At 45.3% G+C, this 12677-nt stretch overlaps 1 protein-coding gene across 5 annotated transcripts in view; it reads right to left on the reverse strand.

The window, feature by feature from the left end:
• The window catches only part of LOC124190157 (putative protein kinase C delta type homolog), a 50806-nt gene that overhangs the window by 27671 nt on the left and 10458 nt on the right, over window positions 1-12677 (reverse strand). For 3 of the 5 annotated variants that reach the window (XM_046582732.1, XM_046582730.1, XM_046582729.1), the window contains exons 2-4: window positions 10797-10914; window positions 3941-4033; window positions 3720-3847 (exon numbers count right to left, since the gene is read on the reverse strand). In XM_046582732.1, coding sequence (XP_046438688.1) covers window positions 3720-3847; window positions 3941-4033; window positions 10797-10905 — 330 coding nt within the window. In that variant the 5' untranslated portion in view covers window positions 10906-10914. Of the gene's footprint in view, window positions 1-3719; window positions 3848-3940; window positions 4034-10796; window positions 10915-11511; window positions 11823-12677 lie in introns of those variants that run through there. The other 2 variants (XM_046582727.1, XM_046582728.1) reach the window with 2 other exon arrangements.

Genomic DNA, 12677 nt, shown 5'->3' on the forward strand with positions numbered 1-12677 from the left:
TTTTTTTTTGTCCAGGGGCCAGCCTCCTCTTCCACAAAGACAGAGGCAGAGGTTTGACCCTATAATAATCCTATCATGATGAGCATTTTAAAAATCCCGCTTTCCGGATGTGTGTGTGTGCGCTAGACGACTGTTGGGTCGCTAACTGTCTAAACTGTGAAACGCGATGCAGGAAATGCGAGGGATATACAAGAGCAGAGCGCAGCAGCAGCAGCAGCCCCGCAGCTATAAGAGGAAGCGAGCACAAACCCTTTGGCTTTTTCAGATGGAATCTAAACAGACACACGCACACACACACACACAAGAAACTAAACAGAGGGCGCCCCCGTGATGCAACATTTCTCAACCGCAGTCGCAATTCTAATCCCGCGTCATCTTCTTCAGAGTTACAAGAAATTTAACCAACCGCATAATGACGGCGAGATCCGTCAATGACGCAATAGCTCCGTGAACTGTACACACGGGTTGTGTCTTTGCTGGCTGGCGTGACAAAGCCCTTTCCCGTTTGATCCGGAAGCCATTGCGGAAGCGACGAGTTGAATTGTTGATTTCGTTGAGCAAATTTTGGCCGCCACGTTCACGACTCGTGCATAATTAATCGAGCCCTTGATTACAAAAGGGAAACGGGGCGTTCAGTTGATGTGCCGCTAGAGACGGAACTTTTCGTAGCGCATCCGAAATTTAAATAACTTAACCCCCCCCCCGGGGGGTGGGGAGTGATTACATCATTTATTTGAAAAATACGACGGGCGATTCTAGCGTGTCATTTCGTCAGAATTAAGAAAAGCGGAAGCTGTGAGTGTGTGTACACACACACACACATGTGAGGGTGGTGGAGAGACCCCGCAGGTGTTGACGGAGTCGGAGGACACGGACGCCTTGCCGTTTTTTCGTCAAATCCTTGGCGGATGAATGGAGGCGGCGGCAGCGGCCGGATGAGGTTGATGGTGCCCGCCATTCTTGATCGGCGGCGGCAGCGCGGGGCAATCGTTAAGGAATGAATGGCGAGATATACTATATGTATTTTCGCAGAGTCGAAAACCGTTAACGACTTGAGGCTTTCTCCCTGCCCGCAAGTGTTTGGCCACTCGTCGCTATTGGCTCGCGGCAATGGGCGCAGTCGGTCAGGTATTTCGACCAGTCTATTCTTGGTCCGACCAAACCGCCAGCGCGTTTTTCGGAGAGAGGGGGGTCTCGGGCCGGCACCTTCCGGTCGCCACGAGCAACGCCCCAACCAAAGGAGAACTAACCAAACGACAACGTCAACAAATTTCACCAAGCGGACACACAAATTCCTTCCTCTCCACCGTCGCGGAAACGCAAAAAAACAAAGAAAGTCGAGAGAAAATAACAGCGCACGTCAACGAGTGTTGCGCATGCACTCTGCCACATTTTACCACGCAATATTATTAAGAAATTTTCAAAAGAATAAAAGTTGCAAAACGGACATTCCCCGGCCTTATTCATTCATCGACTAGCGAGTCAGACTTTAGTTTTCTCCATTTCAAGTCGCCAGATTAATACTTTAGAAATTCGGTGAAGATCTGTAATGAGATCATTGTGATGTAAATTATCGCCAAGACTCGCCGAGACCCGGCGACTGCACAATACAAAGTCGAGTGCAGAATGATTCATGTTTGCCAGAGCGACGGGAGGGAGCTGATGTCTAGCGTGACAAAGCCGGTTAGAATAATCTTATAGCGCGATGGCTCACACGAGCTCACTCTTGATATCAATCCAATGCGACGCTCTTCTTCTCATTTCGAATCAGGGGAATTCCAAGTCCCTTGTTCTCCGCTCACAAAAGACAAAAGAAGCCAAAACCCCCTTTATGCTCCCCTTCTATCTTGATCTCATTGGGTTGTCCGTCTTCGTTTTCAACATTCTCAATAACGAGAAGCGATCGAGTAACTAGTCAGATAGTATACATCCGACGCATCACACAGAAAATATGACGAAAGATTCAGACAGCCAATGAATTCATTCCAACCAAAAGGAGAGAGAAAAGAAAAGAAAACTCGCAAAATAAATAAAACAGCAAATGCAAAGTCGAATGTAAAACGGCCATAATGTGACGAGTTTTTTGTTTTCTTTCCCTCACCGGATGATGGTAAGAGATGAAAAAGAACAGATGTCTCTAGAGATGATGATGTGACACAGACGGACTTGCATAGCAAGGACCTTAAGCCCACCCCCCCCCCCTTTGCCAACCAGCCGGGGTTCGCTTGGAAATTCAGTGCACGCCAGAAGAAAAGACCGGAGAAGAAGGTCGGGCAACAAACGATCCCGCGTCCGGGTTAGACATACCGCCCGTAAAGAGAAGGTTTCCCTCCTCTCTTTGTGTCACTGCGTGTCGCTATAGGCTTTATACCCTCTCTCTCTCCCGCAATCTTCTTTATGTACCGAAAAAAAAAATAGGCAAGGATGTGCTAAAGCTGCTGGATTACACGTCAAGAGCGGCCAGGAGATCCCGGAGGGGCTCGAAGAAGAGCTCCCGAAAAAATAAAAAATGGAGAAAGCGAGAAATGGAGGAACGAGCCCAAGGCAAAACAAGGATGGAAAAGAAAGTGCATCCAATTCTATTCGGATGAAGAAGAAAAATATAAAAAAATGTCTTTTTCTTCTTCTTCCTCCGGACATGAAGCTGACGGGATGGTAGAAGCAAAACTATGGGACCGTATATACCTACTTTATGTATATATACGCATAAGCCGCAATGTGCGCACATATAAAAAAGGCCTAGAGATATAGTATACCAACCGGCAGCGGGTCCGGGGTAGACATAAGAGGAGGAGAGAGAACTGACAAGATGAGATAGGCCGGAAGGCAATACGCGATCCGCTTTCATTCCGTCCATTTTTCGGCATTTGCATTGAGGTTTCCCATCAAATCATCTGGCATTGATAACCGTAAAAAAAAAAATACCCAGCGCACAATCGGCTATACATTCCAAATATAATGCAGCTAGAAGGGTATTATTATTTTTTGGTTGGTTGTCAGGCCTATATTATGATACATTGTCCTCCCCGTCTTATAGACAGAGTTGTTGGCTTTGAATATATAAAAGCCTCTCTTCTGTAATGGGGGGAGGGGAACACCCGGAGCATAATAGTAACTCTTCTCCTTCAAATAAATAGGCGAGTCTGAAAAGAGGGACGATTGCGAGCGCTCAGCAACCCAGAGGAGATGAAGAAGCTGGAAAAGAATGGAAGATGGAAATTGTCAAGATTTTTTCCTTATTGGCGGTCCGCTCCCAATCGCCAGCAGATGGCACGACAAGTGGGAGAGTGGAGTGGATCCAGCTGTCGCAAACAGGCCCAATGGTTTCAAAAACAGCTTTTCCTACTCTCTTTTCAACTGGTTCCTGTGACATAGCTGACATCTATTTCGCACTATTGTTTGGGGGGTTTTCCACAGGTTTAACCCCCCCCCTTTTTTTTTGTTCAAATAAATAGAAAGTCCCGCGCTTTTTTAAGGGGCCGTTTTATGAACGAGAATATTTCACACTTTCGGTTACATGAGACGTTAATCTTCTTTAACATTCGCCCCAGTTTCCAATATCCGAATGAATGGCAAGACAGGCGGAAACGGGCGATAAATTGCGGGGGAAGCGGGCGGAGAGAAAAGAACGACGGCCGTCGTCGACAAACATCAGCGGCATGCCTCATACTACTAACGTCGCTTTTTCCAATGTAATATAGTCATAGATTCGGACTCACCCAGATGCTGTCTCCCGCAGATTGTTTGCACTGGTCGGCCAGGACTTGGGCTCCTACCAGTAAATCAGCGTGAGCGGTTCCCCTCTTCTCGGCCGGTCTCGTGCAGCGGTCCAATAGGAGAACGTGAACTATAAAAAAAGCGAAAAATCGATTGTTCATTTTTATTTCCTTTTTTTTTATTTTATTCAAATCACCCGATAATTAATTTCGGGCGATCTTACCGAGAACTCCGCGGCTGAGTGGCACGTCGATGCAGGAATTCCATTCCACCACCCGAGGTTTGCGCTTCAGCATCAACTGGACTCCTTTGCCGGCTGTCCGGGGGCAGATCAAAAAGAAAAAAGAAATTGGCCCAATTAGTAATTCATTCGACGGTAGCCGTACAGTAGTCCGAGAGAAATACAGGGCTTGCTCGGTTGATGTCATCATTACTAAAAAGTCGAATAGCCTTAAAAGCTAGTTACTACATCCGTACATCGGCTGCTGTACCAGTCGCCGCCGATACGGGCGCGTGCCTTGAATGCGGATGCATCCCCCCGACGGGGCGCAATAGGAAATGAGGGCACGCAGCCATTGGGCCATGGCAACAACAACCTACTAGACGCCAGTTTAGAGAGCCACTGCTTGTGTGGGTCATGGTCAGCCGGATGTCAATCAAAGATATATAGCGTACACACATACTGCATCCCCATGTGTTATCAGCCATGCTGCACCGAGGGCCCGGCCCGGCTCTCGGCCAATGTCAGCTGGACTTTATCGATTGATTCCGATTCTTTTGCGCACTTGACGGCCCATCTAGGTCCCGCAAAAAAAAGAAAAAAAAGGGAAAATGGTCCACGAATTTAAGTAGACGTATATGTACATAGAGAGAGAGAGAGTGCAAATGTAAGATTGTATATCCCTGACGTACACACCGAGCGAGCCTGTACAATCGCTGGCTGATGGATAGTTTGAATACAAGTCCAACACTGTCAAAGAACCCGAAATGAAACCCACACACACACACAGACGAGGAGAGAGAGAGAGGGACGATGGTTATCGAATTCTTTGTTGAATATCTCGACGACGATTTCCTTTTCAGAGCCGTCGACAATGGGCAGGAGAATTTCGATTCATTTGTTGACGAATCGATTCTTCTTCTTCTTCTTCTCAAAAAAAAAAAAAGAAAAATTGTGCTCACATTTTTACGGAGATCTCAAATCCAGTTGATTGTCAAAAGAAAAGGAAGGACGAGCTGCTCGGTAGATGCATTCGACATCTGCGATGTAATAAAGACGCCACTATCAGACGAAACGTGTCGATAACACACACGACGTCCAAAAAGAGAGGCCGTGTACAAATCAAAGTTGCAGAACTGCTTCTCGTAGTACAGCAGAGAAAACGAAATCGAATCAGAATAAAGATATATAAAAGCGAATGCGGTGGATGTAGAAATATACAACGCCCGTCGATGCCAGACCAGACACGGCCAAAATGGCTGGCGACAGCTAACTGTTCTAATTGGACAAGTTGAAGAAACAGCAAGACTGTAGTAGTGTAGTAGTACAGTAGTTCTACATTTCTGGCATATAAATACAAAAGCAAGCTGCCGGTTTCGGCGGCGGAAATCACTTAAGATGGCAGCAGAGTGAGAGAGTGCCGCAGTGGGGGGGGTGGGGTTTGATAACGTCAAGACTATAGTCAACTTGTCCTCTGTCGTTTCCTTGTCCTCGCAGTGCAGCGCTATCCAACTTGTTTTTCTTTTTCTCTCTCTCTCTCCCATAAGTGGATAAAGGTCGCTTGGCACCAGTTGTCAAAGCAAAAGGCTATAAAAGAAACGCGCTTCTCACACAGAGACCTATGATCGGATAAGCCCCCCCCCCCTCCAGTGCATAATACCCCCCATAATATATTTAGTACAGTTAAACTTGATTTCATCGATTCGATTTTAAATGGAATAGAAAGTAATAAGGGGGAAAGGAATACATAAAGGCATTGACGTATGAAGGGGGGTGTACGCTTTCTGACGAAAAATGGACTGGAGAGAGAGGAAACATTTGGACAATAGAAGAAGAAGAAATGCAATTTTTTTTTTCTTTCTTACGTTGATCAATGACCAAGACAGGCCCCTGCCGGATGCAACCATTAGCCTTGCCTATAGGCCTGGAGTAGAGCTGCCAGGAACAACGACTCGTTAACGCAAGTGAGAACAGCCGCAAGAGGCGCCTGGCGCCTTCACAGCACCGCTGCCGAGGTTGCCATAGCATTTTTTTTTTATCGAGGTTCCCGTTTTATTATTTGATATCGAAAGTTTCTTTAGAGAAAATAAGAAATGGTGTAAATATTTCCCAAAAGACCCCGAGACGTAATGACGCATCATCTAGCCAATTTCTATGGTTCCATTGTGTGTAGAAAACCGGTCGATAATTCCAGCCTTTCAATCAATCGAACCGCGCCCTCCCATTTCGACATCCTAACCAAAATTGAAGAAGAGAAACAGTCTCATCATCAACGAAAACAAGAGAAATAATAAAACTTTTAGGAGCGTTCGTGTTTTCCCTGTTGTGTTTGAAAATCCCGCTGCTTTTCAAAGCAACTGATATTCGTCTAATGGAGCGAAGAAAAGTGCCTGCCGATCAGTGGAACTAGAAAAGAAAATTGACTTCTTTTAAAATCGAAGTTTAAACTGTTGTGGGCCTATTGATTAGAAGAAGAAGGAAAAAGCGTCTCCTGGAAACTGGGCTGATGTTTCCCCCCCTCGAGTTCGTTTCACCATTTAGTGCGTATCGGCCCATAAATTTATATATATACACACGCAACAGAATAGGCTATACGTGTGTATATATATATAATAATATAGGAGCTGCTTTCATATTTGGAATTTCGATTTACGTACACCATCCGCTTGGGCGAGCCTGTTATTCGCGCGCTCGAGCTGCTAGACTATAATCAGCCCGGCCGAGCGGGATCGTATGGAAGCGGTTCGGAGAACATGACCGGATAAGACGTCGTCGGGAGAAGAGAAAAAAAGCCACAGGGCCCGCACAGCGCCCGGCTCTTCCATGTATTATCCGGCTGTCAGAGTTTCCGTTCGAGTGAAAATTGACCCGAAGAGTCATCCAGAAGGAAAAGCCAAAGCGAAAAAAAAGAAGAAGAAATGCATTATACTCGGGCGCTATATGACTTTATGGGCCGTCCATAAACTCTCTATTGCTGGGTGTGCTATATAACTTGGCACAATTATCTTTCCCGGCTCTAGCGGCTGGAGCCTTATACACAAGCCGGAAGGAAGAGCCGCTAACTCCCGACTAGACTCTCTCTCGGAAGTCGGCAGATGAATAAAAGACGCCCATTCACCACCACCACCTCCCATAAAGATGGAAAACATCGTTTGATAATTTAATACTGTTAAGATGTAACACCATTGATATTAACGGAGAAAAATTCTGGCCCGGAATAAAGAAAAAAGAGTCGTCGATGACAAAAGATGGAAAATTGGCTTCCACTACGTATGCCATTGACAGCAGTTATATGGATCCATTATGTCGAAACGCAGTTGCCCAACTACACAAAGGCTGAACAAAGGCAGAAAACGAGATCATATTATCAGTGGATAACAAGAACTGTGAATAAAGGGCTGGATTCATTTGGGGGACGAATCCGGAGGAATATATAGATGGATAGACATATTCTTCAACAATTCCCCTTCTTGATTACAAAAAGAGAAGCGGATTACAGAGACATAAAATGTCCAACCAATTTGAAACGCCAACGATAACGAGTCAATTAAAAAAATCAAAATGGAGAAATTCAAATGAAGGCGAGTCACATCAAAAGAAAAATCCTATTCCGTGCGCATATAATAACCGGGTCGCCATTGGAACTACGCACATGGGGGAGGAGAGGTTTCGAATGTATGCGGAGGCCCCTACATATACCCATCGGCCGATCTAATCGATTCTAGCGCCAGTCAAGTGCATTTTTTTGCGCCAGGCTGAATAAAGTCGACCTAATCAACGAGCGCTGCTGCCTCTCGTCTAAATGTGAACTAGACGTCCAAATCCAGCAGGCCCGTCCATGTGACGGGAACAAGTTTTGGCGCCAGGTGACAAAAGAAGCCCCACCACTCCGAGTGCCTTCCACGTCTTTTGTCGGAGGAAAAGATGTGCGCTGCCGCCCGCGTATCAAAAGGGCAAGCTAATAGCGTCTCGCTCCTTTCGCCCGGCCATACGGCCACGACAGTTCTCATCATCCATCATGCTCCAGCAGTCATAGTCTCTTCTGCCCGGGGGCCTTATCTTTTCATATTATCTCTAGAAAAAAAAAAGACCCCGCTGAACCCCAGTGTGTGTGGAGGAAATGGCCTCAACATCTTTTCCTACCATCACATAGGCTGACTGGCCTATAGCTCCGGCTGTCAACAAAGGGTGAAACCCCCCTTTTCTTTTCTACTACTACTACTACTCTCATTTTGGCCAAGGCACTAACTTTTTTGTTTTTCAGACGGAAACTGATGATGAAAAAGAAAATTGCCAATATATATCTCTCCCGCCGCCGCCGCTTTCTCCGAGCTCACCACAGCAGACGGCCCCCCGTAGCATCTTCCGTATACATAAACCGAGACTCCCCCCCACATTTATTACGGCATATTCAGCCCTTAATAGTTCATTCCGGTCCCCCCCCCCTCCGCTCCTATATTTATGGATTGGCGGCCACCGAACACAAAAAAAAATAAAAAGCTGATCCTTTGAACCCATGGCCTCCCACCTACCAACACACACACTCCCATAACTTCAATTTTCGCAAACTGAGTTAAGCCACTAAAAAAAAATAGGACGATGATTTTTAAAAGTGAAGAAGAAAAAAGTAGCAACAACCGAAATCGGATCAATCGGCACGTCTTAGCTTTAATAGATTCTATACGGCGCTGGCTTCTTTTAAAAAATAAAAAACTACAACTGTCAATACAAAGTCCTTAAGTTCTTGGAGCGTATACACTTCCTACTTTGGCTGTTATATTTATACAAGAGATGGAGGACTATTGAAAAATATGGGCCGACCCAAAAACTAAAATAAAATAAAAAACTGAAAAGCTTTTTCGACTTTTCTTTTTTCCTTGCAGCTTAAGAAGAAGAGATAAAAGACGGTTAAAGTGCCGCAGCAAAAAACACGAGTTTATAGAACTCGGCAAAAAGAAGAAGGATGATGGAGGAGAGAGAGGCAATGGGATGATGACGATGGGGCGGAATAAGAGGGTGGGACTCATCAATCGATTCCCTTCGTGCCGCGTCGACGGGCAAGACGTTGACGGGCGAATATCAAGACTGCACATCCTTGATCATCGTAATGACGCAAGTATAGTAGTATATGGGCAAAGGATATTATGTGGATGAAAAAAGAAAACGGGCTGGCTGGCTGGCTGCTCTGGGCCGTCTAGGCCATCGTCAATCCTCCAGCCGGATGGGGCGGATGGGAAATGCACGAGCGCTCCGCCTTTGTGTGAGGTCGGCCAAGTTTTGATCATTCCGATTGTCTACACCTTTGATGAATTTCCAGTGCCCACTTGCCCGTTCGCATTCGTGCAAACTTGAAAAGCGGAAAAACTACAAAATTTTCGGCCATTTTTCTGCTTTCGCCCGACCAAGTTGAAATGCAACGAACACGAGAGAGACGGGAATTTCTGTTTTTTTTTTCCCTCCACATTATGTCGTCATTACGACTTCCGCCACACAAGACGGAGCTCGACCAGACCGAGGAAGGAAATGAATCAATCACAAGCGAAGAGAGCTGCTCCTCCTCGAGCTGGCCCTTTTATTTTTCTTATTCAAGAGCGATGATATTATACCCGGCAGTCGGGGGACTCTGTACAGCTTCTTCGTCGCTGACTGGAAATCTTTTGGCGTGGGTGATTTATGAATCAAACAGGAAACTTGATCTTTGAAATATGGCGCTGCCAGTTTGGGGCGGGTGAAAGTCTATAGGAGACTCGGAACACTTGACTTCCGCAAATTGAGTACGCTGAGCAACTCTCACTCTCTCACTCTCGTAGAGTTTTGGATATGTCGGCTTTGACATCCTCGCCACCGTGCGTGTGTGCGTGAGATGCTACCAGCGTATATGTATACACACGTATAGGATAGAGAGATTAGAGAGAGTTCTATAACTAACTCTTCAAAACTTCTTTCGTAACAAGTCGAAATCAAAGGGAACAATGAGAGGAAGAAAGAAAACAGAAAAGTCTCTCCGCGAGTTGTGACGAGACGCTAGCGCGCAATCTGGCAGTCATCAACCAAGTCATTAAATCGGTGAAACCAAGTATATAAAAGAAAGTCGCAGAAATCCCAGTCGCCATACTCGCCTAGCTATAGGAAACGCAAAATAAGTAAATAACAAACACGAAAGAGTATCGCATTCATTTTTAACCCGATTCTGCTGGTCGTTCTGCACAATGTCGATTCTCTCATTTAATGCCATAACGTTTAGATGCCCGCTACCACAAAAAGTTGATTCTATATTTCGTTCAGAAAATTCGACCCACCGCAGTATCGGGTTGCTGTTGGCAACCGAGTCGACTCAAAAATCGGCGCTACACACGAGTTGTTTATTGCTCAATCGACTGGGGCTCCTTTTTTTTAAGCAACTGTGAATCAAATTCGACTGCGAAGGCGAAGCAAAAGTAACCCCCCACCCCGCCACACTTGCAACCCGAGCGAGTAGAAAATGCGATTGTCACATATCACGTCTAAAGTGTAGGGTAGATCAACCGAAAAGTTGCCGATGCTCCAAACGGGGTGGAAAAGCATCGCTCACAGCGCGCGTGCTGCGCATTCTTCGCTTCATAACTCGGTGAAATCCTGCAGGAACGACTTCACTACTACTACTACTCTAACGGCCGCTGTCCTTTTTCTGCTTTCCACGTGATGTGGCAGTTGGCTGGCATAGAGTTTATACTCGACTTGGGAAAACTTTTTTTCAATCAACTGGCCCGATGTTGTACAGTAAATACAAAAGTTGCGACGGGCGAAACACAAAAAAGAAAGAAAAATGGGGGAAAAAACGGACAAGACTTGACAGATGTGATGAAAAGAGAAAACTTACCGGCATCTGCGATGGCTTCCTTGATGGAAACGGCACAGTAGGGATCACGGGCGGGTGACTGGGCGCCGAAATCCACCTGCATCAGCTTGACGCGAACGAATTCGGGCATTTTCCCAATCTGGAAATCGAACATTTGAGAGAGAAAAAAAACACGAATGATTATTTGATAACAGAATGCGCTAGAATATCGATCGCTTAGATATTATCAACTCTTCTTCGAAAACAGATGTCAGCAGGAAAGCAAATAAAACAGTGAACTGAGGAAGGATCTCCACCCTTGGGGGGACACTCTAACGGCTCCTTTAAAAAATCCTGCACAAACCTTAACTAAAATATTCGACTTGCTTCGTAGGCCAATGGGAAATGAACGTTGGAGCGGCGTCTATTACGTCGGATGCAAAACGAAACTCTAACGCAACCCTGCACAAACCACCACAGTTGGTCGTTTGCGTATCTTAATGATGGCCAACACCCACACCGAACGAATAAATAAAATAAAAACTTAACGGATCCCACCCATCAATCTTGCGGGCAAAATTGAACGTCTCCGTCCGTCAAATTATAAAACACTTTGGACGCAGGCAGCGGCGGGGGTACGTCAAATTAAATTAGAAAATTCAATATGCCACCGCGCCCACATGCTGAGCAAATGATTTTGAACACACACACACACACACACAAAAATGAGAAAAACAAGACGAGGCTGCTGGCCTACTTGAATGGAACCAATGTCGAAAGTGGCCGCTTCCGAAGACGGAGTCAAAATCGGAGTCACCGCCGCTTTGTCTTCCATGGCGGGAATTTTTAAATTTTTGCAAAAATTTAAAAAAGGCAAATCAAGTGAGAGAGAGACGATAAACCGGGCCGCGCCGAATGAAAGAAATAATTGACTGAACAAGAGTCACAAAACACACTCGGCGGTTGGTTGCGCACACAATAAACGGGGAGAAGATGGGATGGTGGGTGATGCAACTGTGTCAAAGAGGAAGACGCCGTTCCTGTTCGATACCACCGGCTCGACTGGTTGGCCGATGGCTCGGCTCTTTTATCGTCATCCTCTTCAAGACGGGCCAGCGCCAAATAAAAAGCCCGTCTTGCGCACATACACGACAACCTTTTGACGTGCGCGTCTGAGCAAACGTCGTCCGCTTTCATCGTTGCTCGTCTTGTCTCCACACTTGAACACAAAACTTTAACCGCAAAAGTTTTGGTGGGTTACAAAAATTTCGGTTTTCTACTGTGGAATTTGAATGAACGCAATTATGCAAATTTTAACGGTCGATTTTTACGAGTTTGGAGTGAAAAAAAAAGGGTTGGATTACGAGCTAATCATTCTTCTACGGGTTTCATTGTTTGCCGATGGTGTAATTCGAGTGATGGGAAATGAAGACTGCGCATACATTGATGATATTACATCTGGCGCCGATAAATATTTGGGCTACACACAAACTATGAAAGGATCTACTATTTATTTCTTCATCTCTTAACCGCTTGTATAATATGGGATCAGACTGCCTGGCAATGTGGAGGGAGGATCGCTAGAGCTCAACAAGACAATCGATTTTCTTTTTTCTTTCCTTTCCTATCGCCGGTTATGAAAATGGTGAAAGTGTAGTAGTGTACTACATACGTAGAGCTAGGTATAGCCAATAATTCTTTACTTTACATCTCTTTTTTGTAACTGTAATTTACTTTTGAAAACTATTCTTTGACTTTTGATATCCAACAATGGATGAATTACACTTAAAAAGAGAGACATAACAAATGCAAAAAAAAGACAGTAAAATAAGCTAAGATTAACTCAGTTTAAGTAGCTCGAAAATGAGAATTTCACAGTAAAAAATGTGCTACACTTGAAATCGAATGCTGTAAAATTAGCTC

The sequence above is a fragment of the Daphnia pulex genome, chromosome 3 (genome assembly GCF_021134715.1).
Source record: "Daphnia pulex isolate KAP4 chromosome 3, ASM2113471v1".
Taxonomy (NCBI): domain Eukaryota; kingdom Metazoa; phylum Arthropoda; class Branchiopoda; order Diplostraca; family Daphniidae; genus Daphnia; species Daphnia pulex.